This window comes from Aythya ferina, assembly GCF_964211825.1.
Source record: "Aythya ferina genome assembly, chromosome: Z".
In the NCBI taxonomy this organism is placed as follows: domain Eukaryota; kingdom Metazoa; phylum Chordata; class Aves; order Anseriformes; family Anatidae; genus Aythya; species Aythya ferina.
In genome coordinates, this window is record NC_140299.1 from 36,798,370 (window position 1) to 36,825,410 (window position 27,041).

A 27,041-nucleotide genomic window follows, 5' to 3' on the forward strand; every position below is an offset into this window, starting at 1 on the left:
TGCCTGAAGGCACTGAGATGTAAAAGAAAGCAGAGCTGTGGTTCCTCCTTCCTAATCCTTGCCCTTTTTGTCTACTAGGTCCAAACAAACCAAATCAGAACTTCTTCAGACCCACCAAGAACCAAGAACCAAGATATTTTTAAGTTATTCAAATTTACAGAAAGCCTCAAAAATTTCATCTTAGGCATACATGCTCTCTTGTGCTTTTTTCCTTATCTTTTAGTGGCTAAATGAACCCATAGGAATTTTATGCTATTCTTAATTCTTGGAGAAGCTAGAAGCTTTTGTTTCCTCTTTAACAGTCCTACGTGCTATGGGTTTTACTACCTAAGCATAATTTTTACAACAGGTGCCATAAGAGTGTAGATCAATGACAGTGTTTGACTTCATGGATAAAAATAGGATAATAAAAATAGGATAATAGCTATAGAAAATTCTTAATTAATCTAGATTTGCTGAACTTGGACAGACATTGCAATTCTTTTACCTTTAAAAAGCACGACCCAGAAGGAACATGAGATCAAGGCTGGGTGATTAGGAAAGAAGGTAGCTTAAAGTTAAATTTCTTATATATGAATGTATGCAAACAAATCAGTAGTGTATAATAAACATACGCCTTGATCTGCATGAGTATATCCAGCTAGCATCAGCTGGCCAAGATTGCCTTCCTGATCATGGACATGTTAAAAATGCAATCATTTGACTACAATCTAAATTATGGGCTACAGTTTCACCTCTGATTTTACAGAAAAGTAATTTATCTTCAGAAATCTACTGGTTTAAAAAATGTAAGACTATCATTTGTCTTCTTCTTAGTCTCTGATCAAATGTAAATTACTACACATATGTGCCATCAGCGCTATAGCTGAGCTTTCATAATATACCAAATCTGTGGTTGTTGAGCAGTCTGAACTGTTCCTACCAGTCCATTTGGTGACCAGCTGTGGAACAAAGCTGGGAGGTTGCAACTGATCAATTTTAGAAATTTGCTTCGTGCACTTTCTACTTAAACTGTAAAATGCTACAGAAGTGCTACATGAAAATATGTGCAGTTTTGTCATGTTGTAGGCTGTTGGTGGAGGCTACTTGACACAGGATTAATGTGAGGTTCTTTTCCCATCTGGTAGGGTATATTGTCTCTGTGATTTGGACCTGATTAATTGGTAATTAATCTAAAACAATTTGTGAGGATGAAAATCATTTGTTTGCTGATTATTCAGCAATTAATTGAAAGTCAGCTTGTGACCAAATAGAGCAAACAAAACAGATCAGTTCCTAAGACCTGGAGCACAAAGGCCCCCAGTGGCCTTTAGGCTGTATCTGGTATTGTCAGCTAACTGTCACATTTTGTCTCTGCTTATGCTGATGCAGCAACAAAAATATATGTGCCCATGCTTCTCCATCAAAAGAATGAAAGATCTGCTGGCTACCTCCATTCAGGGTATGGGTGGGAGCCCAAGGATAAGGATGTACAGCATTAGAAACAAAAATCTGGAATTTGCAACTGGATTTACACATTACTGTGGCTAACTGGTTAACTTACTGTAGAAGATGTACAAAAAGCTCAGCCAAAAAAAAGAAAAAAAAGAAAAAAGGAGAGAAAGGGATAATGAAAATATGTGAATAAGTGTAATGTGGAGTGATGAGGATTATATTTTTGAATATCCAAATAGAGAGTTGAAAATATAGCACACTGATCTAAATATAGCTTCTGGGATACACTATTCATTATTGCTTTATGAAATGCATTTGAAAATGATTATGACAATTGTATTGAGAAGCTAAACTGTATTGCAGACTTGTCAGTGTTAATACTCCTAAAGACAAAGAGTTTCCTTCTTTCTTTTTGTTACTGGAAAATTTTTACTACTATATTTTAGCTACTGCTACAGTATGGTCTTTGATTATTTATTCATGAGGAGTGTTTTCTGAGGTGACATTGAATATTAATAGCATTACGTCAGTATAGGCGCAGTGATAATATAGGCATATAATGTACATAGCATTCTTGCATGGATATTTTCCCATGAATATCTATTTTTAACTACCATTACAGTATTTATAAAAACCTGAAGACTGCTTATGCAGCAATTGTTTTTGAAATGGTAGGTTTCACACTTTGGAATAAAGTATAAGGACCTTAACATATCCAGCTCTGAGGCTAGAATGAGAAATGACATTTGCTACTTGAATGTAAAAAACACTGAGATGATATGTGCTGCAAAAGCTTTAGCTCTGGTAGCGTTATCTGAATCGGCTTGGTTAATGACTCATTTCAGGTGCTTCAGAAGTGTGTTTAAACAACACATACACCAAGGTTTGCCTGGTAAAATCTCATCTCAAGCATATTCTCTTATATTAGTACCACTTCTGTGAGTCAGACGATGAATCTGGTGGTGCTTCCAGGCTGCCCTACAAGCTGGTGGTCATGCTTTCTCCAGAAGAAACCATCATCTTCCAATATCAGGCACAAAGGTGGAAGCTGGCCCCAGGACAGTAAGCATATGTGATTATAAGCAGCTCAAATAAAAAATGAGAAAGAGTCAGAAGTTATGTTTGTTTTTTTTTTTTTAATTTTTATTTTTTTTTGGTTGGTTGATTTTCCAGGAGAAATGGCCAGAAGGCATATAATAAAGGTTTTATTAAAACCTTTTTAACAACAAGATCAATCTAAACAATGATCTAGAGCATGTCTATATTCATAAATACAGAGAACATAAGCTATTCATCTTATATTTAGAATTAATATATATATATTTATATATATTATATTATATATATATTAATATATAGAGAGAATTAAAAGTAAGTAGGAATGGGCAGTTAAACTACAGACCTCAAGCTTATCTCCATAGTCAAGCACACCAGTGAGTACTAAACTGAGCACTCATGAAAACTTCTGTCTAGCACTGTAGTCAGACAGCTGGACAATGAGCCTCGACCTTATAGATATTCAGGTCTCAGGCCTGGGAAACTTCCGAATTACAGAAGTGCTGGCTGCAGTTGGACATAAATGTGGTGGAAATTAAGTAACTGGGCTCCTGAATTAATACAGTAAACATCAATGTTTTTGAATCAGCAGAAAAATTCCTTGAGATACTGAGCCCTGATTCAGGCCCTAATCACTTCCTTCTTGTACTGTTAGAACCAGGATTTTAAATTGAATATTAATTGCAATTAAGCTTACAATTAATACTCCATGAACAGTCATGCCTAGTTTTTGAAATTCATTCCTTACTTTTGAATAATACAGCAAACTGAAGTTACTTAATAATTGTTCTCAAGCTGAGTGATTTTAACATCCACAAATTACCTTCCTAAATGCATTGTAAAACATGGCATAAAATAAGGATTCACAATCTACATTATATTGTGCTGTATAAATTATGAGTTTGGTTTTGCATGTATATTCTTCTTTAATAAAAACATTCTGTTGTATTTCCTTATCTGAAAGTAGCAAAGCTGAAATGTTGAAAATAAAAACCTGAAAAAAGAGCCATAACTGATCACACTGCCAATGAAGTCATGCAAAAAGGAGTCATTCCGTAATGGACAAATTGAAAACAGGAAAAAACAAACAAACAAACAGACAAAAAACAGAAAAGACACTTAAAGTAAGGCTTCGAAAAATGCTGATACGAATGATTCTAAAATATTTCTTACCTTCTTCAGTCATTGTGTCATAATATTTTAGGTTTCCATATGATCCAAGCTCTACAACATCACAGTAAAAGACACAAAGATAAGGAACCAGAAGACATTCAAGAAATGTACACTTTTTTGCATGTGCTTCATAAACTTCAACAGCGATGCAAAAAAATTTTGCAGGACAGTGAAACATGGAGTACAGAAATGGAAGTGCCTTTCCCCCCCACCAGAAATTTCACAAGTCACTTGCTTTATATGAGTAACTTGCTAGACTGAGATTTAGGAGAAGCATCAAAATCTACTATTCAGCCTTTTCAAGGTGATTACCAATTTGGTGTCTCCTTATTTGGGAATAACATAACAAACCTTGACAGGATTTGAGCAGCAGGAGCTTTGGAAAATGAGCTTTTTTAACATGTCTCAGGACATACAATCAAATAGTTACACATCCAAAACATAATAAATTTAAAACATAATCTCAGAAATTGTGCATTACGCTGTCTCACATACATTGTTCTGATACCAGTGCAGACGCTGACATGCTGTAGAGTGTTACTCAATTTAACCACTCTCATTATTTGTGAAACCAGAAAAGATACATTTACTCACTTTACTGGGGGCTATGAGACCTAAATTCATTAACATTAAATAGATCTCAATATGATTATAGTCTATCAGATCAGAGAAAAGAATGGAATGCAGAAGTCTGTGGGTCTTTAGGACTATGCTTATTTTTCCGTGTGATACAGATTTATACAAAATATTTTTTTTTTCTCCAGTTGCTGCTTTACACCTCATTTTTGAGTGAAAGTATATTCTTCCTTCCTTCCTTCCTTCCTTCCTTCCTTCCTTCCTTCCTTCCTTCCTTCCTTCCTTCCTTCCTTCCTTCCTTCCTTCCTTCCTTCCTTCCTTCCTTCCTTCCTTCCTTCCTTCCTTCCTTTCTTTCTTTCTTTCTTTCTTTCTTTCTTTCTTTCTTTCTTTCTTTCTTTCTTTCTTTCTTTCTTTCTTTCTTTCTTTCTTTCTTTCTTTCTTTCTTTCTTTCTTTCTTTCTTTCTTTCTTTCTTTCTTTCTTCTTTCTTTCTTTTCTTTCTTTCTTTCTTTTTTAAAAGCATATATTCGTATATGTTTGCATATGTAAAATACAATATATTAATATTGGTCTCAGCATTCTATATAACAGGACAGAGAAAAAATAAGAACATGGAACAATCTGTAAACAACTTGTTGAGGAATCTGTGGATGGTTTGTTATTTTTTATGTAAAATGCTACAATTGAGTTTCTGATCATCCAACCTTTGACAGAGCATAATCATACAAAATGGATCCTTAACAGTTTGATAGTGGTGTTTTCTTTGGAAATATTCTCTCTTCATGTTTATGAATCTGTTTAAGCAATTAACTATACAAATGCTGGTCAATTATTTTGCTTTTAGCTGCTGCACCTCATGATCTTTCAATGTTTTTCCACACAAGTGAATTTTAGTGAAGGTTTGGCCATTAGTTCTTAACTGTAAAATAGTGATATCACATAAAACATATGCTTTAAAAGTCCTTAGTTTTTAATCTATTTGATGATACCTAAATCTGCCAAATGAACATTTCTACAATGCAGAGAAAAAAAAGTGTGTAACTAAGAAATACATGCTATTACCAGTGTTAACTTTATAAATGAACTGTGATTGATTGTAAAGATTCTTTCAGGGACTTGTTTTAACAAAACCAATTACAAATATTGGCATACTCCTGCTTGTACAAGTCTCTTATTTGCACATAAGTAAACCCATTAGCATATGACATTACTCTAGGTCTCTGTTAAAGCAAAGAAAGATGTCATTTAAAGGGAGAAATTTACCTATTGTTACGTGATGTTACAATGATGTTACATATTGTTACAATGATATATAATGAATATACTGTTTTGTAAATAAAATAAAATAAAATAAAATAAAATAAAATAAAATAAAAATCTTACTGTTGTAACATAATCTTTGTAGCTACTTTTACACAAAGGAAGCTGTCCAACAACCTTGGTTTAGCCCTAAAAACTTGAATTCCTTATCCTGGGAGAGCTCCCTATAACTTCAATTTGCCTATTGAACCATTTGGGACCACATGTGCTTTTTAATTCAGGTACCATGTCCACCAACTAAGGGGCCAGCAACTTTGTTTAAATTTATTCTCATTGATCATTGTCTTGACATTTCTATGGTCAGATTTGCTAGAACCTGGGGTAAAGTGTCCACTGGAGGAGGAGGATGGTAGTGGAAGACAGATGCGAAAAGGAACCCAACAGTAATCACAGAAATGGGAGAACACAAAGGAGACAACACTGCCTGAGAGGTACTGTTTAAACTCATGGAGAAAAAAGAGTGCAGAAGCACAAGTGAAGATGGACGAAGTTGAGAAGAAGGATATACCATGGCAACAAAAAGAAAAACGAACAAAATCAAGTGGAGGCATGAGGTCTCCAATACAATGGCTGAAACAGAAGAAGTTTCAGAGGAAGCCAACAGGAATGGTGAATTATGCTCCATCTCCAGAAGAAATAAAAGTAGCAGCAAAAAGGCAGGGCACTTGACATACTGGCCATCTGTTTTAGGCCTGCTTGCTTCCAATCTGAAGTGAGAGATACAAGGCAAACAAGAGAGAAAAAAAGGAGGCTGATATTGCGGAAAAAGAGAAAAGAAACAAACAGATGTGTATGACAGTGCATGATGCTGACAATAGTTATGCTCCAGGTAATATTCAACACACCAAGGATTAAACTAGGTTAATTCTTGCAGTTAGCAAAATTATTTCCAGGAAAAAAAAGAAAAAGAAAAAAAGAAAAAAAAAATCTTGCCAATGAGATTATGCTACACAAAGCTTTTGTAGTCTTATACGCAGAGAAGAACATTTTATAGAGTCAACAGGCCACTGGCTGCAATGCACAGCTATGATGCTGGAAACTGTCAGCTGCACGTATTCGCATGAATTACTTTGTAGATTTCAATATGACTTGGGTCAGTGCTGTTCAGCAATACCTGACATCTGCCTCTATACAGTCTGCCTCTAATGTACTGGTTTCTGTTATAAAATTTTATGTTATAATAGGATTCTGTTCAATATGACTGTAAGTAAACTCAAACTCAATTGAAGTTCTTTTAAAAAAAAATGGATTTGAAAAATTTGTCAGCTTTTAAAATAAACTGATTTTAAATGGCCTTGGAAATCTGAAATATTGTGATAGAGAGTGTTTGAAAAGATAAAAAAAAATATATCCAACATTATTAAAATTTGATAAGTCCAGTTTTGTCAACATGGTATGTGGTTCCCACACAGGTCACAGCAGACAGACTGGCTGCCAGCCAGTACCAGCATCCCCACTGGTCACAGAAACAAAAAGGATGCTATGATGCAGCTTAACAGCTGATCCTCAACAGTGACAGAGACAATGAATTAATTTGTTGCCTTCTGCATATTTTTTACACCAGAAGAGAACAGAGGGTTCCTGTTAATCCTGTCTGACATTCCTGAAGAATTACAACAAATTTGCCTTATTACCTACTGTTCTCTATTACATATGTAGTTGCCACAGACTATCAAAGTAAACAGAAAGAATATTGTTACTCAACAGTGCCACATTGATTACAATTTCAAACAATATACCTAATTACTCACTTTATTTTCAATGTTCATAGGTACTCTCTGTGGTAAAATGCTAATTTCTGCCATAGTCTCTCATGGAAGGAAAGTGCAGCCATTATTTCTGGAGCTCTTTGATCTCTTGCTACCAACATCTCAGATACTGACTGCAGGTGTCCCTCATAATGTTAGGAATCTCTGGCCAAGAGATTCTCACAGTACTCATAAGACAAATACCTGCTTTAAAGTAACCACCTAGAAGTGTGTACCCATGAAAACTGTGGTTTTCAGGCTCTCAAAAACAAGTAATACATTGTGGGTATCTTAGACATGCACAAGATTTCCATTTGGCATAAAAATACATATTTGCATGAAAATGCATCTCACACTTCTTCACAGTAATTAAAAATCTTCTGAGTTAACATATCTTTCATTCAAAACAGAAGTGATAAGGAGAGATCACTGAAGGTAACACCAGAATTTTTAGTGTAGCTCCATTTTGTGTGACTTCCAAAGTCATGAAGGCATCAAAGCATAATACTTAGTCAGCATCAGTGGCAGCTTGGCTTGGAAGGAATTGTTAAGCATTCTGGAATGAACAAATGGAGAGCATAGCTTTTTCCTGAATTTTCAAACCCAAGCCCATAAATTCAAGCTATCAAAAGACTGAATACATAAGATAGGAGGGAGAAGTGAAACAAGAAAGTAAAGGCTCAAAACTGGTAAAGAAATTGAGAATGAGCTTGTAGTCAAGAACTGCAACTTCACAGCAGTCAAATAATTACTAAAAACTTTGTAAGCATGAAACCTATTAGAGTTATATTGGCAAAAAAAGGGAATTTTGTGGAAGAGTTTGCACATATGATTCTGAAGGTCTGCTGCTTCTTGACAGTTCTTCAGAAGAAGTAACAAAGATTTTAGTATGGTCATGCACTCTCACTCTTCAGTGGTCTACTGCATACAAGTGGGCACATGGAAAAGGCAAAAAGTGTATGAAATCAATATGTCACTAGTTTGAGGAGGCCACTTCTTTTTATTTTAAGCGAGGAAAATACACAAAATTTCAGTAGGATACATAGTTTATGTCTGTTAAGATATAAACAAACAACAACAACATAAACAGCAAAGCTTTGATGATCTCCTTAATGAAGACTTAAACCTGATGAGGATTCTCTTCTCTTTTGGAGTGGGTCAGAATGGACACAAGAGAAAACCAAGGAAACAGCGTCCCAGTGAGAGAAACTACAGGGAACCCACAACTAGTGATTAATGCTCCCTGTGTGCTACAGAAATGCAGGATCTGAATGCTATTCACTGATGGGCTTCATGGATCATAGGCTTGTGGTGGGGTAGCTATGACACCTCAGTAGACGTTCTCCAGCAGATCCTGCTGCCACTGTTGGAAATACATGGACATCACTCCCCAGCACAGCTGGGGACACTACTCCCATGTCCCCAGCAGGTTTAAACCACAGAGTTGGGCTAACCCAAACTTTATCCACTCAGTTTTATAAGTTGACCTACTCATTCTTGCTGAGTATCAGCATCTGACAAGCTGTCAGATGGAAAAGAGCTGTGACACTTGACAGAGAAATGCTGCAATAAGCTCATTGGCTAGCTGGATCTAAAACAGGCTGTCTGTCTATTGCTTATTGTCTATGAAGGCTGGGTTTATGACAATAGAGTTTTCCACTGAAGGCTGTAGGTTTACATTAGTGCTACTTAAATCAAAATATATTCCTACATATTTTGTGGGACAATAGCAAGAACAGAGGTCGACACTGGGGGAGAAAGGGTATGGAAGAAGTCAGAATGAAAGTTCCTAATAGCAGTGTAGTTAATTATTCCTCTTTGATTATACTGTTCCACGGTGAATAGAAACTTTGAATGAAGAAATTAACAGCTTAATAGAAAGCCTACAGCTTTGGGGATAAATATGCTTTGTTTACTTTTTTATCCTCCAAGATAAGAATGAAGATAATTTTTGCTAATTCTGTGTTTAGAAGTGATTTTAAGGGTGTCTTTTTTTCTGACTGTACTATGGTTTTTTATCAAGTATTTTGCATTTATCATAATGTTTTTCTAATTATGTATGTTCTGGATGGATCTTCTAAATAGCCTCCTACAATAGACAATAGTAGTGGGTGTGGCTGGCATGGAATTAACTTTCCCTGGAGCAGCCCATACAGCATGGCAAGAAGTGGGGAGAGGACATTACCAGGGTAGATGTCCTAAACCAACAAAAGAGATATTCTATACCACATGAGGTCACACTCAGCAATAAATGCTGGGCAAGGGGAAGGGTTTTGGGTTTATATGGCAAGGGTTTGTTAGATGGGGGGCTACATAAGTGGCCTCTGTAAGCAGAGCCCAGCAGCTGCCCCATGTCAGGTCAGAGCCACCTTCCGCCAGCTCCAAAGGGCCCTGCTGCTGGCCAGAGCCAAGCCAAGAAGTGATGTTGATTGAGCCTCTGAGAGAGCAGATTGAAGAAAGGGAAAAAAAATGTTGCACAGCAGCAGTTGGGAGAAAGAGGAGTGAGAACCAGCCCCGTAGACCCCAAGGTCTGCAGAAGGGCAGGAGGTGCTCCAGGCACAGCAGCAGTTCCCCTGCGGCCTGTGGAGAGGGCCCTAGTGGAGCAGGCTGTCCCCCTGCAGCCCATGGGTCCCACATGGAGCAGATCTCCACACTGCAGCCCGTGGAGGAGCCCCCGGTGTAGCAGGTGGATGTGGCCTGGAGGAGGCTGCGGCCCTTGGAGAGCCCCCGCAGGAGCAGGCCCTGGGCCGGAGCTGCAGCCCGTGGAGAGGAGCCCACGCAGGAGCAGGGGTCTGGGGGGAGCTGCCGCCCACCTGTGGGGGACCCATGCTGGAGCAGTTTGCTCCTGGGGGATGGATGGACCCCATAGTATGGAGCTGTGTGGTAGCAGGTCTTGAAGAGCTGGTGCCTGTGGGCAGCCCCTACAGGCTCAGTTCAGGAAGGACAGCATACCATGGGAGGGACCCCATGGGGAACAGGGGCAGAGAGTGACCATGAAGGAGCCGCGGAGACGAAGTGACAGGGACTGATCGCAGCCCCCATTCCCCTGCCCTGCTCAAGGGAAGGACATAGAAGAAAGTGGATGGGAGGAGAGTGTGTATAGTTTGCTTTTACTACTCACTGTTCTAGTCTGCTAGCGATAGGCAATAAATTATATTAATCTCCCTTTTTCTGAGTCTGTTTTGCCCATGACAATAATTGTAGAATGATCTCCCTCTCCCTATCTTAAACCCTGAGTCCTTTCCAGCATATTTTCTCCCACTTTCTCTTTGAAGAGGTGGAGTGAGAGAACAGTTGTGGTGGAGTTCACCTGTCCAGCTGGGTAAAGCTGAACAAGAAGGAGAGGGCTGACTCTCATTATGAAGATGTCTATCCTCCCAAACAATTGCTACACTCATTGAGGCCTTGCTTTCCAGAACGTGTCAAGCATCACTCATTGATGAGAAGTAGAAAATAATTTTATTTCCCCTCTTTGCTTCTGCACAGCCTTTGTTTGTCTTTTCCCTCTTTCTTTTCCCTATAATGAAATTATCCTTATCTCAACCTTTGAGCCTTTTTCTTTCATCATACTCCTCCCCTCTTCCTTTGAGGAGGAGGAGTGAAAGAGAGCTTGTGGTGGAGGAGTCTAGCTGCCCAGCACAGTAAGACCACCACAGAAATTTCCTATTGGAAGGATTTTCTTCCCCCTTTAAACCTTTCTGATATGATTTCTGATCTGGGTTTACTTTCATCATCATGTTTTACAGCATCTCCTTTCAAAATTCACTTTTTTTTTTTTTTTTTTTTTTTTTTTTTTTTTTTTTTTTAAAGAAGGGTGAATAGGTGGGCCAGAGAACTTAGAGAAATTCATATTATGACATCAAGCATTTTAAGAAACATTTTTCCCCAACTTTTCCTATCTCTCACAGTCTTGAGAAAATTCCATTAGATAATCAGAGACCCAGCCACAAACATAGAAAGAAGGCCAGTTCAAAAATTGTGCTAGATAAATTGTAGTGGCTATCCAACCTAAAGTTGAATCAACGCTTGATTTGGTTTCATCAGCAATGGTAGATTAGGATCAAAGAACTCTCAACACTAAAAGCATGTGAAAGATCTGGTGGAGATTAATATTGCAGGTGTATAATGAGAGTCCTAACCCTTGGCAGACCTATAACAAAAAATAATGCCTTTGTACATAGACTGTTTGAGGTAAAATGTACAAATCCCACAAATTAAAGAATATCAGACATCGTGAATTTTAAAAAGGAGTAACTCTTTTGAAAAAAAAATCTTTTCACTGAAACTCAGCATAAATTTGACTCCCACCTTTTGTGTACTCCATTTACCTGCCTGAATTTAAGAAGTGATTGGACTGTGCACTTAGTCACATGGTCTAAACTTTTGGGTAGACCTATGCAGTCCCAGGATTTGGACCTGATGATCCTTATGGGTCCCTTCCAACTCGGGATATTCTATGATTCTATGATTCTACCTCTTCAGTTTCTCATAGACTACTTATATCCCATGTAGGACAGACTGGGACAGCTGTACGAGTTTGTATGTATTATTGCTGCAGCAGGCAGAGTAGAAAAAGCAGATTTTTCAAAAAGCAAAACCCTTTTTCTCCTACTGGCTCTAGATAATCTAAACTATGCAATTTTTAAGTCAGTGTTGTAGCCTACTTTTTTTGCCTGTGGGCTTTCAAGCTGCCAGTTTCTGAAAAATGGAAGCCTTGCCATTGAGTTGATGCAGTGGCAAATACAAAGGGATCTCTTTTGGATCCAAGAAATACATTAAATAATAATAACTGCACATTTAGAATTCTATCTTTATGGATTATGTTGGATTATGTATGGATTATGTTGGATTATGTATGGATTAGTGTTGTTACTTTGTTAACACACCTAAGCAAATAAAGGAAATCATTTAAATGATAAGGCAGAAATTCACGTTGATGTTTATAGTTGACAGTTTATTGACCAGTAGGCAGAACATTGGGTAATAACTAAATTATGTGATGCTTTGTGTCTCTGGGCTCTACAACAGAATGTGGTTGCCTTCCATCTTGTCTCTAAATTGTAAGCCTCTGTTCCTGTTCTTTCTCCTTATGTGTCCTTACCCTGTTGTTTACTGTAGGTGTTTTTGCCCTGATAATAATCTTATTAAACTTGTCTGTTTTTATTATAATTAGTTTATCATAATTTTATCTAATTGCAGTGTGAACAGAAACATAATTAAAAATGTACACAATCATACTCATAGAGTTCTGGGCAGCTCAGGACAGTAACAACACCCAAAAGCAAGATCTGTTTGTTTCTTTTGTCTTAGTGCACCACTTAAAATGGAGATTGAAAACACCCATTTCTCACAGACCATACTGTCTAGCAAATCTTATGGTACCAAAGATTGTCAGAGGTGTGAGAGGATCCATGGGTTTTTAATTGATATATGTTAAAAGGCAAGTATTTTTAAGGAGGTAACTAACACATAAGTAACGGAAAAAAAAAAAAAAAGTCATGTAAATGCATATTATGTGTCAGACACTGCTTTTGATATTTCTGAGTGATTATTTTTTCATTTAAGAAAAGCATGAAGTATCTTATTCCTGATGGCTTTGCTTCCTTTTCCAACTTACCAAGACATGTGCTATGCATTTTCTAGGACACAGAAACACCAAAGGACAAGTGATAAATTGACAGAATTGACCCTGTCTGGGTCAAGGACAGTTCCCACTGACTTTGAAGGGGTTATTTCCTTCCAAAGAATTTCTAATATTCATGCAAATAGGAATTCTAAAATGTAGACATGGAGACTGCATTTTCCCAATGATATCAGGGGCTTTACCACTAATTCTGATGGTGACAGGATTTTACCCAGTAGCTGTGTGTTCGGGCTCTGGCTGGGATGGAGTTACCTCTCCCTGCAGCATTCCATATAATTCTGCGTGTTGCGCTTGTAGATAGAACTGCACTTGTATCACACCAGTGTCGGGTCTGCTACTGTGCAGTGCTGGCACAGCACCAAGACTCCCTCCAAACCCCCCAGGAGCCAGCAGGCTGGGGCTGGGCAAGAGGTGAGGAAGGAACATCACCAGGGCAGGTGACCTAAACCCACCAAAGGGATATTCCACACCATGTGGTGTCACACTCAGCAATAAAAGGTGGTGGAGGGGAAGAAGAGGGGAAGCTCTCATTACAAAGATGTCTGTCCTCCCAGATAACCATTACATGTATTGAGGCCCTGTTTCCCAGGGCACGGCCAAGCATCACTTGTTGACAGTAAGTAGAATATATACATATTTTTTCATTCTTTGCTTCTGCACAGCCTTTGTTTGATTTTTCCCTCTTTCTTTTCCCTTTAATTAAATTATCTCAAACTTTGACCCTTTTTCTTTCCATCATACTTTCTTCTCCCCCTCTTCTTTTGAGGAGGAAGACTGAAAGAGAGGTTGTGTTGGAGTTTAGCTGCACAGCAGGTAAAACTGCTGCACTGTGATACCTGGCATTCTGGAATGCTGGAGACATACATGTACAGCTCCAGATGCAATGAATTGCCATTCCCATTTTCAGCATGTCTGAGAAAGGGCAGCGTCTGCTTCTCTCACAATCCAGTCAGAATGTCCAATCAACCTGCTGAGAAGGAAGTAATCTACCAAGTGCAAACCACCAAAGGAAGGCGGAGGACTTTCCACTTCAATAGAAAGCCCCTCATAACCACTGTCATGTCCTTATCTATCCAGACTTATCAACCATTCATGTTCTTTGTCATTAATATTTTTTTAACAAGGAAATTCAGAGTTAGGAAGAAACTTAGAATAAAACCAATGCCATTAAGCATGGAATTGCATAGTCAGGACAGCTGTACCCTGCTCTGGAATAACACTTGCATTTAAATATTCATGCCTTCCTTTCACACTCTGTAGGGAATCCCAGGAAGAAAATGCTTTCTGAAGAACAGAGTATCACTGGAAAATATCATGGGATGTGAGATAAGAATTTTGCCTGCAGCGAGCAGCTTGGGTAGATTCTATTTAAAAGAATAAAACATGACATATAGAAATAAATTGATGATAAAACTAACACTTACCACAAAACAAACACAAAGGATACATTTCAGGTTTTAGAAAATAAATTAGAAAAGGCACCAGAAAATTTCTGTTATTTAAACTTTTCTACCTACACAGAAGAATGCTGATTTAAATGGTGATCTATGCTGCTTATCTTAGAAATTCAGGCTGCTTATATGATTAGAGTGCTTTACCAGTGTGGAAATAGTGACTTAATAAAAGTAGGGAAAACTTAGTTATTAAAAAGGAAAGGGAGACCAGTTCTTCAATTTTTAAGTAGCTTGAAATTCTGTAAGTTAAACTAGTATAGAGTGCTGCCTTGCTGCCTTCTCCTGTTTGTATTTTGAGACAGATGAAGTTAAGAAGACCTGTCATTTATTGGTGTAGAGTTTGAAAGGCACACAACAAGCAGCTACATTTTGTCATTGAATTGCCCATTCTGAGAGAAATTTGTACAGGTTTCTTTGTACCTTAAGTTATGTATAATAAAAGCACATCCAATTTTTGATGCACGCTATAGACACATTCTGTGGAAAGGATAAAAGTTCCAAACCTGCTCACCCTATTGTCACTGAAAGTGAAGCTATTGTAATTAGAAAAAGCAAGACCAACATTCCCAAAATATGACAAGAATGAATTGCATGTATGCTAAATGAGCCCACTTATTCAAACAATTCAGACTTAAAAATTCCACTTGTTTGGTTGTAGGTACAGATTCAAAATGAACATTTAGATATATCAGCTGAAACATAACTTCAAAATAAAATTTGCTTTTTCAGCCTAAGATACTGTTTTCTCTATGCCAAAAGCCCATGTCTTTGTAGACAGCTCAAGTTACACAGCTGTTACAGTGAGATTTATATCTTATGTGTGCTACATGGAAGTTTGTAATTTCAACTATCCTTTTCTTAGTCTATCCTTAACTTCTAAATCTAAAGTAATATTTTTTGATTCCATAAGGGAAACAGCTATTTCTCTCTTAGTGTTCCAAGATATATTAACAGTATCTAAGGTAACATCTCTGTCTATAGATCTGTCTTTAGCTGAACATAATTCATGATTTCTACCTTAGTTTTCCTTATCTTATGTTTGGGGAGTTCAGTTTGATGTTGGAAATATCTGTAAAAATACTCATCTACATTAACCATGCAACTTCAGGTGCCTAACTGAGGAATAGAATTTTTGTGGTCTCTACGTAGCTGAAAAGTAAAGGGAAAGGAGGCCTCAGTGGAGAGTTATGGTTCCTCAGTGCTAATGACTGAGCTGAGAACCATGCCATTGAAAGCCAATCCATCAACCTTCTCTTGCAGCAAAGAAGGCCAACAGCATGCTGGGCTGCATTTTGTAGACCATTGTAGCATGTTGAGGGAGGTCATCCTTCTCCTCTCAGCACATGCAAGACACATCTGGGTTCCGTTACCAGAATGAGTAACTTGGCTACAAAAATGATGAAAGGTTTGGAGCATCTGTCATATGAGGAGATGCTGGGAGAGCTTGGACTGCTTAGCCTGGAGGAGACAAGGCTCAGAGAGAACTTATCTGTGTTATATCCAGGTACATCCATTTAAACCTGATGGGAGAGATGAAAAAGCATGAACCAGACTCTTCTTGGAAGCACCCGTTGATAGTGTGCAAGCCAATTAGCACAAATTAAAAATAAGAACATTCCATTTTTATTTATTTATTTGTTTTACTATGATGGTGGTCAAACTAACAGGTAGCCCAGAAAGACTGCAGAGTCTTCATCTGTGCAGATATTCAAAATGAATGGATTCAGTCCTGGGCAACTGTCTCTAGCAGATCTTGTTTGAGCAGGGTGCTGGCCTAGAGGAGTTCAGGAGGTCCCCTCCAAATTAAATGAAATAAAAAAAAAAGATTCTGTGAAAGGTAGCTATATAAAGGGCATGAGTATCTGCCTTTGTAAGACAGGATGCTCTCTATCTTCATATCAGACTGAGATTCTGCACAATGGAGAGAAAGGCAAGAAACGAGATTATAACTAACAGCTATTAATTTGTTTGTGAGCCTGGCAGGGAGCCCCCATCTTCTCTGGCAGATGTCCCTTGCAAACGTTTCAGCCTTCAGCAGAAGAGAAAGCCAGAAAGCTCATGTTTTTCTGCTCAGAGGGCTGTTTCTCTGTGGCATGCCAGGAGAGGAAGTAAGAACATTTCCGACTTGAGTAAGAACAAGTGTGAAAGGATCTAGAATAGAGAATGATACGTAGTCATTTTGTTGAGATTTGCATTATTTTTCATGATAAATAAAATGCTGTTGTGGTTAGAAGCCACAAAAAATTAATTCTTTCATCTCTGAAACAGTGCTAAGAAGTGTACTGCAGTCCTGCAGAGTCCATGTGCTGGAAGCGAGGAGATTGGAAGTGCTCAGGTTACTTCAGCAATGCAGAAGGTGAGCACGGCCCACAAGTTAGTGATATCTTAGTGATATGGTTTAGTGGAGGACTTGTTAGTGTTAGGTCAGAGGTTGGACTAGGTTATCTTGGAGGTCTCTTCCAACCTGGATGATTCTGTGATTCCGAGTTGGTGGGAGCTGTGCTTCCTGGCCTTTTTTCTCTGAGGATGTTAACAAATAAACAGCTTCAGCCAAAAAAGAGGTACCCAGTTGGGGTGAGGTGTTGTAGATTATCTAGGCTGAAGGAAGTAGTAGAGCACAAGGGTTTTGCAACATGAGACCAAAACTGAGAGCCTGCTAACTGATCAGTCAAGTGAAAGTTACCCAACCTTTGACAGTTGTCTTTGGGGTAAACTGACATTTTAGTAAAGGACACAGGTAGCAACAGCAAAATAAGCAAAAATACCTTGAGGTGAATAGGAAAGCTGAGAAATTCTTAACATCAATACCTAGGAACACTACAGGATGTAAAGAGTAATTGTAAATACTTCACAACATTGTCAAAAACTTTGAGAATCACATTCTTTATTTTCCTGAGAAGTATGAATGCAGGTTTCTGCTTTTCATTTGTCAGAGCAGAAAGTGACAATAGTATGTTTTTGTGTATTCAGTAAAGGACGTGGCAGAATTGTCAGCTCAGCATTATGTAACGGAAGGTTACTTCTCTCACCAATAGCATGCACCATACTTACGTTTTCACAATAAATAAATAAATAAATAAATAAAATGTAAAGCATATAAATAAACAAGAACTTTTCTTGCAGAGGTACATTCTGTAGTTTTCCATTTTGGAAATACAGTTAGAGAAGGGAATAGGAAAGAATTGTCAAAGATATGTATCTGTGACTGGGGACTGAGCTGTGACAGAGATATATATCATGCTCATTTTCATGCAGAGAATACTATTTGCATATGAGTTATATCCTTGTCACACAGGAACAAGGGAGTCAACATCTAGCTAAATCCTCCCTTGCCAAGGAAGATGTTTTGTTGGCCTGTGGCAGCCTATTAGCAGACAGAAATGTGGTGGTGCGATAAGGAAAAGATCTCATCCTTCCCATCCCCTGCTAAAGCTGTGCAAGAAAAACTATGTAGCCTCAGACTGCACTGACACTCTGAATCCCTACTTCACCACCAATATCTTCCCTTTTTAACAGACTACCTCTAGGAGTTTCCATGATCCTGAAGGTATAGCTCTTTAAATCAACAGCAGTAAGAGCCAGAGGTCCCACAAATGCAGACAAGGCCCAACCTTCCCCAGACCTCTCTGTGGTGGACAGGCTGTGTAAGCTACAGGAAGGTAGGCTTTCTATTCGTGGCAGAATAACATAACAGACACTTTTACAGAAAATACTTCCCATGATTTTCCTTCCTGCAAAACAACAGCACTTTACTATTAAAAGAGAGAGAGAGAGAGATCTTTGCAAATCCTACCCTTTAATAACTGAGGAATGTGCATTTCAAAACCAGGACTCAGACAAAGGTATTTCAGGAATACAATTAAAAATAAATAAATAAATAAATAAATAAGTGAAGGACTGCCATGATTTATGCTTAAATTTCTTGGATTTTGGGTTGGGGCCTGACCAACACAGCAGGTCTGGTGATGCAATCCTTATTCATATGCGTAATGCTGTTATGAACAGTCCAGCTTGCTCCTGGGTGAATAAAGGACTGCCAGACCAGCACTTAAGCAGAAGCAAATTTGGCACAGGATTTCCTGGGGATTAATGACTGGCTGGGAGTAGATGATACCCTGATGCACAGGCAATCGTTAATCTTAATCCCCAGGAAATGATCTGTACCAAGGTCATTATATCTGTAACAAGATAAAAGCAAACAAAAACTAATGTCATATGGATATTTATATTTTTAATGAACAATGAGGTTTCAACTGTAAAGTTTCCATCCAGCTAATGAATATCCTACACATTAACCTATTAGAGCAGCTGAACTCTTACCTTCTTTGAAGCCTTAAGCTGAAACCAAAATTTCAAGAAGATAAACCTTTATTTTCTTAGGTTGTTAAATACACAGCGTGTCTACACATCTGTCTGAATGCAAAGTGCCAAACATCCAGTGACTCCCACTGATCTCAGATGTTGCTCATCTGTCAGAGGTGGGCTGAACACTTTGCAAGCCCACTGCTCTCCAAGATTTAAGAAGCTGGCTTTCACAAGACAGGCACAAGCCATGGTAAAAAGTTAAAAACTTCCTCACTTGAGGGGAAGAGGAAAAAGAAAAGCAGATTCACAAGTGTGGAATTTTACATCCTGATCACTCTGCTTATCTGCATTTCGTAGAAAGTAAAAACTTCTTACGGTCATTTCTCTCTCGTATCTTATCCTCCTCCTTACAATCAAGTGCATTTTCTAAAGGCTCTCAATTAAAGGAGAAGTTGGTTGTGAGCTCACAAATTAATTATTTAGAAGTAAATAACATGAGCTGTTTTTCTCTAAATACAATACATATTAAGTGCATAGCAATACAAATAAGTGCATAGGACAAGCCAATCTTTAAAAGTCATGCAGACTGTTTATACATTCATACCTATGCTACCACTAAGAGCATTTAGGTGGGACTTCTGATCTGTCAAGCTTGCAAAAGCCACACAAGTCCAAATGACAAAGCAGGTTGTCAAAGCTTTTGGTAACAGGGGGCTGCAGGGGTGGCCTCTGTGAGAAGAATCCAGAAGCTGCCCCACATTAGATTAGGGCCATTTTCATTCATCTTCAAAGGCATCCATCACTGGCCAGATCTGAGGCAATAAACAGTGTTGGCTGGGGCTCTGGGAGAGCAGATTGAAAAAAACAAAACAAACAAACAAACAAAAACACACACACACACAAAACCAAACCAAACCAAAACAAACAAAACAAAACAAAACACCACCACCAACAACAAAAAAATGCTGTGCAACAGCAGCAGGGAGAGAAGAGTGAGAGACAGCCCTGTGCTGCTTAGGGGTAGGGCATAGAAAAGTGTGGATGGGGAGAAGGTAGTTTTAGATTGCTTTTGTTTTGTTTTGTTTCTTATTGCTCTAGTTTTTTTAGTAATAGGTAATATATTATATTAATCTTCCTATGCTGACTCTGTTTTGCCTGTGACAATAATTGTTGAGTGATCTCCCCCTCCTTATCTCAACCCCTGAACCTTTTACATTGTATTTTCTCCCCCTTTCCCTTTGAGGAGGTGGAGTGAAGGAGCTGTTGTGGTGGACCTCAGCTGCCCACCTGAGAAAACCACCACCCACAGCAGGCCAGAAGGAATGCAAGTGCTGAGGAAGCCATCCCCAAGGAGGGTGAAAGGAAGCAGAGGAAGATGAGAGAGATGCAGTATAAGGACAAAAAGAGCAAAGTGAAGGAAGCAAATGGTAGCAAAATGGGGAAAGAGCAAGTGTGGAATAAAACAGGAGTAATAATGAATGGCAGGAGAAATTAGGGAGGAGGGCAGAAAGAGTATGCACAAGTGCAGGGGGGTGCCAGAATACTTGTGTATGTATGTGCTTTGATTTAAATCTTTCACACTCTTTTCCTCTGATAATTTTTTTTTTAAATGTTTTCATATACTGTGGTTTTGTTTTTTTTGTTTGTTTGTTTGTTTTCTGCAAATCCAAAAATATGGCCAATGATTTAATGACCTTTTGACCCATTAATCTAAGCATGATCTACTATGATCTCTGCAGAAATATTGAGGAGACCCAAGATGGCTAATATATGGCCAAAAAATGCTCAGAATTTCTTCCTGCTATTCCTTTGAGTCTGATCCGTACTGACCTTAATTGATTTGGAAGAAATCCTTTGGCCTCAGAGGCTGTACACAAGACCCATCATCTTTCATTATTAGCGCAACAGAGCTTATGTTCTTTAGCTTACACAAAACTCAAAACTGTCATGAACTGCATGCTCATTTCTTCATTATGTACTGTTTTCTGTTGTAAGAAAGGGCATATGAAGTGGAGAGAGTAGTATGTGCCAAAGAAAGTTCCAGGTAATCCTTTACACTTCTATATCCCTTCAAAAGATGGGATTTTATAATAAAAGATTGTACTTCTCAGGCAGTTCCGGTAAATATTACCCCTTGTTTTATTTTCTAACAAGGAAATGCTATCAGCTTAAAAAATTACTTAGGTAGCATGGTACAGGGCTATTAAAGTAAATATGATGTGCCAGTTTATCGTTTTATCTTTATTTTATTTTATTTTATTTTATTTTATATATATATATTTTTTTTTGATTTTATTTGATTTTATTTTCATACAAAGGAAAATTAAAACAGGAGAACATGAAGAAGTTTGGTGGGTTAAACTGATACAGAGACAAACAGATAACTGATAAAGCATACAGCAGCTACCTTAACAGTTAGCACATATATTTTTGAGTTGAATACAAGATTCAAGTGCAACATCATCTATATTTACTGACTCATATTAACTACATGGGATAGCCACAGTATTTACAACAATAATCAAACTAAAAAACCCTTTTTATTGTAGATGTTTGCAGAATTATCTGACTACAGAGTAATGAATTTGGCCACTTAGAAGCTCAACATTTCATGAAAATTTATGTGCATTCAGTGGAGACATGCAATAATCATAGATTCATAGAATTATTTGTGTTGGAAGGGACCTCTAAAGTTCATCTACTTCCAACCCTCCTGTCATGGGCAGGGACACCTTCTATTAGACCAGGTTGCTCAAAGCCCCATCCAACCTGGCCTTGAACACTTTCAGGGATGGAGCTTCAACAGCTTCTCTGGGCAACCTGTTCCATAGCCTCATCACTCTCATAGTGAAGAATTTCATCTGAATATTTAATTTAAATCTACCTTCTTTTAGTTTAAAATCACTACCTGTTGTCCTATTGCATAAAAAGAGTCCCTCTCTTGTTTTCTTATAGGCTTCCTCTAGTTACTGGAAGGCTCCTATAAGGTCTCCCCAGAGTCTTCTCTTCTCCAGGCTGAACAATGCCAACTCCCTCAGCCTGTGTTCATAGGAGTGGTCATCACTGGTCTCCACCTGGACATTAAGCCATTGACCAGAACTCTTTGGATGCAGTCCAATTCCTTATCCACCAAACAGTCCACCATGAAATCCATGCCCCTCTAATTTAGAGATAAGGATGTTGTGCGGGACTGTATCAAAGACTCTGCACAAGTCAAGGTAAATAACATCAATTGCTCTTCCCATGTCCACCAATGCTGTCCACTATAACTAACTGTCACCAAGTTAGTCAGGCATGATTTGCGCTTTGTGAACCCATGTTGGCTGTCTCCAATCATCTCCCTGCCTTCTTTATGCCTTGACATGGTTTCTAGGAGGATCTGCTCCATGATTCTAACTTTGATGTCTTCACACTATTTTCCACTGCTTTTTTGGACATTTTTTTATGAAACTTCTACATTAAAATACAATATTTACTGCAAATGTAGGTAGCAGGGTTTTTTTGCCTTTGTAAATTTTAACTCAGCAAGTCAGTTTTAATGAAACATACAGCTTTCATATTAGTGCCTTGTACTTAGAGTACAAGACCTTTGGATTCTGATTTTTGAAGAACATGAATTCCAGGAGAAATATAAGCATTTAGATAGAAAGCAAAAATAAAACTAGGACACAGTAAGGTATTATGAGCAAGCAAACCATGACAATTATTTATTTATTTATTTATTTATTTTAGTTATTTAAATAAGGTGTATCCCTTGCAACTATCTCTATTAATCCATGTTGATTTCAAGAGTTTTACTGAAATAATGAGTAATTGCACTGAGTTACCTGATATACTTAACTACAAAATCTAATTTTCAAAAGTGCTGGGCTTCTGTGACTCCCTAGACAGATTTCATATTTTAAAACCCTTTTCTTCCTGTGTTTTCACAAAGGGAAAAAACTGGGTCACACTAGATGGTGCATGCTTGCCGTGGGTGAAAAGCAGTGGGACAAGGTCTGAAAGCTGAATAATCTACATCTGGGAAACAAGTGAAATAAACCTGAACAGTACAGAAATACATAGTAACTGAGAGCTGATCTTATTGCTGAACCTTTGTCAAGTCCAAATTGAACTCCAACAAATGTTTCTAGCTTTCCCGTGGTCTTCAATCTGACAATTATTTTGTTTTCCTCTGCTAACAGGTTCTTCCCAGCCTTCTTCAGTTTTCTCTTATTTTAAAAAATGATTTGATGAAGTCTATTTACTGCTTCAGTTTGGAATTTTTGTTTGTATAAGCACTTAGAGACATTGCATGTATCTGCAGCCCAACACCTTCAATTGCATGGAAAAGAGGAGCGCAAGAGATTGTCATGAAAAATTATATATATATATGCATATTTGCAAGTTGAGACTGGAAGTCTGTTCTTCTAGCAAAGCAAAAAGCTTGACTATCAGGTCGGTAAAGATGAGACTTAAAAAGAATGGGTGCAGCAGTAAGAAATCCCACTCACCTACCACAGTGATACAAACAAAGGAAGTTAAAAGTATAGATCCAATAAATTTCTTAGTCCTTTTTCAGCATTCATGGGAATAGACAGCACAGTCTGCTGTTAAGTCCAAGCTAACAGGCAACAGACTTTGACAGCAAATAGTGCAGAATGAAAGAGAGAAACAAGTACTCGATTTTCTTGTGGCAGTGGATTATGATCAGAGTAGAAATAATTGTGTGAAGAATGCAAGAGTTAAAATTGCCCTTGTGTTGACAACATGAGCATTGCCTTCATCTTTTGATGAGGAGAATAGAAAAGTAGATTTACCTTGTCCAAGAGATACAGAGCAATTTAAAGAGCTGTGTGCAATGTTGCAATAAGAAACATAAAAGGAAGTTAACTGAAAGACACTGCTACATGTATTCCATCATCAACAATGTTTGGAAATTCTCACTGCCAGTTATATGTTTCTTTAGTCTCTCACACTTTTTCCTCAACTGCTATTTCTCAAGACAATTATTACCACAGCAAGAAGTCTTCAGACATAAACACACCAAATAAACACCTGGTCTTGATTTTTTTTTTTTTTTTTTGTAAGTCTACAAATGGTTAAATTCAAAGCATCCCAAAATTGCAAAGCATTTATGGTTTTTCTGCCACTTTCTCAGACCAAAGCAATCATGATCTTCCTACTAACTTCTCAAGGAACAAGAATTACAACAAACATGGTCAAAGCAAGCAAACTTTTAACATGCAGGTAACAAATAGGGATGCTTGCTGCATTTTCTTTAACCTCAGTGTTAACCCACCCAAAACCAAACCAGGAGAGCCTCATCCTTTTCTTTAATTACATGTGACAAAGTACCCACTGCTTTGTTTTTGTTTTTGTTTCTGTTTTTGTTTTGTTTGTTTGTTTGGTTGTTTTTTTTTTTTTTTTCTTTTTTCTTTTCTTTTTTTCCTTTATATACTTTAAATATTTTTCCTTTTATATAGTCAAGTCTGGGAAATAAATAAATAAATAAATAAAAAGAAAATAAACTAAACATTCTGCAAAAGTAAAATAAAAGGTGATTGAGTTTTTGTAACTTACTGCTGAAACCAGAGACAGAGAAAAACAGTAATTATGATATGTATCAACCAAGTGATCAGTTTTGGTCAGAGCCACAATGAACACATTTCCTAAATTGCAAGTCTTGGTGGGAGTATGTATATCATGCTATAAGAAATCTCAGAAAATTCAGATACATTCAGAAAATACTGGTGAAAGCAACAGAAATACAAAAAATAGTTTCATGGGGAGAAGATAAAAGAAAAAAATAAATAATAGGCATACCTTCAGCGAGTGGGTCAAGTGTGTGAATCATGAGCTGGAAGATGCTGTTCCTCATTAGACTGTTGTGGAGAGATGCAGAGCTTCCTCCCCGTTGGAGACGTGGCTTGGTCTATGTAGAAAAATAAGAGACAGAAATTAGATTTTTTTTGTTCTTTGTGTAGAAATAGACCTGAAACACTACAAATAAATCTCACATCTGAATCTCACATTTCTGCTTATTTCAAATAAGCAGACTATCTAAATCATGGAGAAAAGGGGCAGAGAGTACCCCCTTTTAACAGTAAAATCCTGGAGTTCAGTCAGAGGGAAATGTATTCACTTTTGTTCAATCCATTAAATACCATTTACAAAAACAGATTATGAGAGTGGTAAGGCAGTGCAAACACTTAAAACAATGAAGCTAATACACAATTATCTTTTACATGGTTTTAAAGAACTTTTAAATGTATTCTGAGGTTCTTTTCCACATGCCATTGTCTAGTACAATAACATATGCATTTAGTAGACCCCATTGAGTAAGACTGATTTGTGGACAGCAGTCTGCTCATTATCATCTGGATAAAGAGGATAACCAGAGCCAGCAGATTGCTATCTGCTGAAAACCAGTTTTAGGAAAAAAACAAACAAACAAAGGAAAAAAAGCATGGAATTTTTTTGTAACAAAAACATGGTGCATGCAATAATTCTTGGTGTCATACAAACACCAGATGAAAAATGAAAAATGACAGAAGCTGAGAAGCTGAACAATGGAATTAATTCACTGTTTTGTCATTGAAAATTAAGATTTAAATTCTATAGCAGCATAGGAAGGGAGAAAGAAAGCCCAGTAATTTAGAAAAATGCTGATGAGTACCAAACCAAAGCAAGGCTTCTCTCATTACCTCTTGAGAAATAAATACTCAGACACATACTAATTGCTGCCTACCGTCAGTGTTTGGTCATCCTTGTCGCCAGCAGTAGGTGACTGCATGAATGGGAAAAAGAACAAAAAGAAGTGTCAGATGCAGCATGCATAGAGTGGAAAGGCAGTAAAATACCACAGATGTCTGATTCTCTGAACCCTGTTGCGATAGGTTTTTGAACCGCTTGAGTTAAAGCATCCTAGCAGTCAAGTAAATCACGGTAAGTTCACACTGCAGTATTGTAGGAGCTTTCATTCTTGTCAGTCACTTGGACAGGATCTGTCATAGTTTCAGGGCCTGGCACACAGCAGCTAGGCTACTGATCATTGTGTTTATATAAAATACACAGAGGGGCAAACTCCCAGTAAGCCAACCAGTTTTTGAGAGTGAGAACTGGAAAGCTAAATGCAATAAGAAACTTGGAGCTGACCAACTGTTCAGTAAAACCCTAAAAAGGAATAAAATGATATTTTGCAGGAAGAGACTCATGCAAGGAAATGAAAAATAACTTGTCTCACTCTCTAAACTCCCAGCAAATGGCCATGTATCCCAAACTGGCAGCAACAGTTAAGGACAGAAAAGATGGCACACACTGCTCTGTCCTGAGATTAAAGATCTCTGTCTATGGATTAAAGGCAGTGAATGTTTTCATACAATTGTTGTATCACGGAGATGATTTGCAATTCCTATGTTCTAACCCTAGGATGGACAATAGCAGCAGAGCACAAACATCTCCAGGAGACAGTTCTGAGGAAGAACACGATTTACACCGGAAAAAAAGTAAACACAAAATTTAAAATCTGACTTGTAGTCCTGACTTTTGCTTGTATCTTTAATAAAATTAACCCCGGTATTTTTTGAGAACCCATTGTGGACTTCCATTTTCATAACATCTTGTGACAAAGTAATGTAATTTCTCTATCCATTCTACGAAGTCCTTAAGGAAAGTCAATGCCAGGGCACATGAAGTATGAACTCCAGTTATCAAGTATTAATTAAAATTGGACACAATGCAAACTTCAGCTTCCTCACATTCATCTTTATTTGATTGTAACCCCTTCCCAACAAGGTGGCATATAAATCATTTCCTCCATATCAAGTCTCATGTTTGGTATCCACACAGAAAACAAATTATTTTGCAATAGTTCTGTGTTGCACTCTCTCATGCAGTGAAACACAGCTTTTGATACACATGAACTTTAACTGTCAGAACATGCCTTTTGAGGTAGTGAGTTAACCTTAAAGGTTAGGTGGAAGACAAGCAATTATACGCAAACTGTGATAACAGAACAGGTCCCTTCTGTTCCATAATAAGTAAAAGAATAATGCAAACTGAAATCTTTGTGTCAGAAACATTCACCCAGCTGTGAATATTAACTTGGAGATGAAAAGGGATCTTTGTTCTGGTAAAGGAACTACCTGACATCTCTGAAATTATACTGCCTGGTTGTGAGAAATGGTTATAAAAATATATATATGTTTTATTCATCCATTCAAGACAAGCACCATAGAATGAACTTTTAGTGGAGTAGGAAGAAAGAGAAAGAAAAAGAAAACATAAAATCTGTGCTTCGTAATGTCACTAAAAAAGTAAATGCACCTTAGAAATTTTTGGCATAGTTTACA

At 37.7% G+C, this 27,041-nt stretch overlaps 1 protein-coding gene across 4 annotated transcripts in view; it reads right to left on the reverse strand.

Moving 5' to 3' along the window:
• SLC24A2 (solute carrier family 24 member 2) overlaps positions 1-27,041 on the reverse strand; it is a 122,541-nt gene that overhangs the window by 35,767 nt on the left and 59,733 nt on the right. The window contains exons 3-5 of one of the 4 annotated variants that reach the window (XM_084504907.1): positions 25,439-25,477; positions 24,514-24,622; positions 3,664-3,714 (exon numbers count right to left, since the gene is read on the reverse strand). In XM_084504907.1, coding sequence (XP_084361033.1) covers positions 3,664-3,714; positions 24,514-24,622; positions 25,439-25,477 — 199 coding nt within the window. The remainder of the gene's footprint in view (positions 1-3,663; positions 3,715-24,513; positions 24,623-25,438; positions 25,478-27,041) is intronic. The other 3 variants (XM_084504908.1, XM_084504909.1, XM_084504910.1) reach the window with 3 other exon arrangements.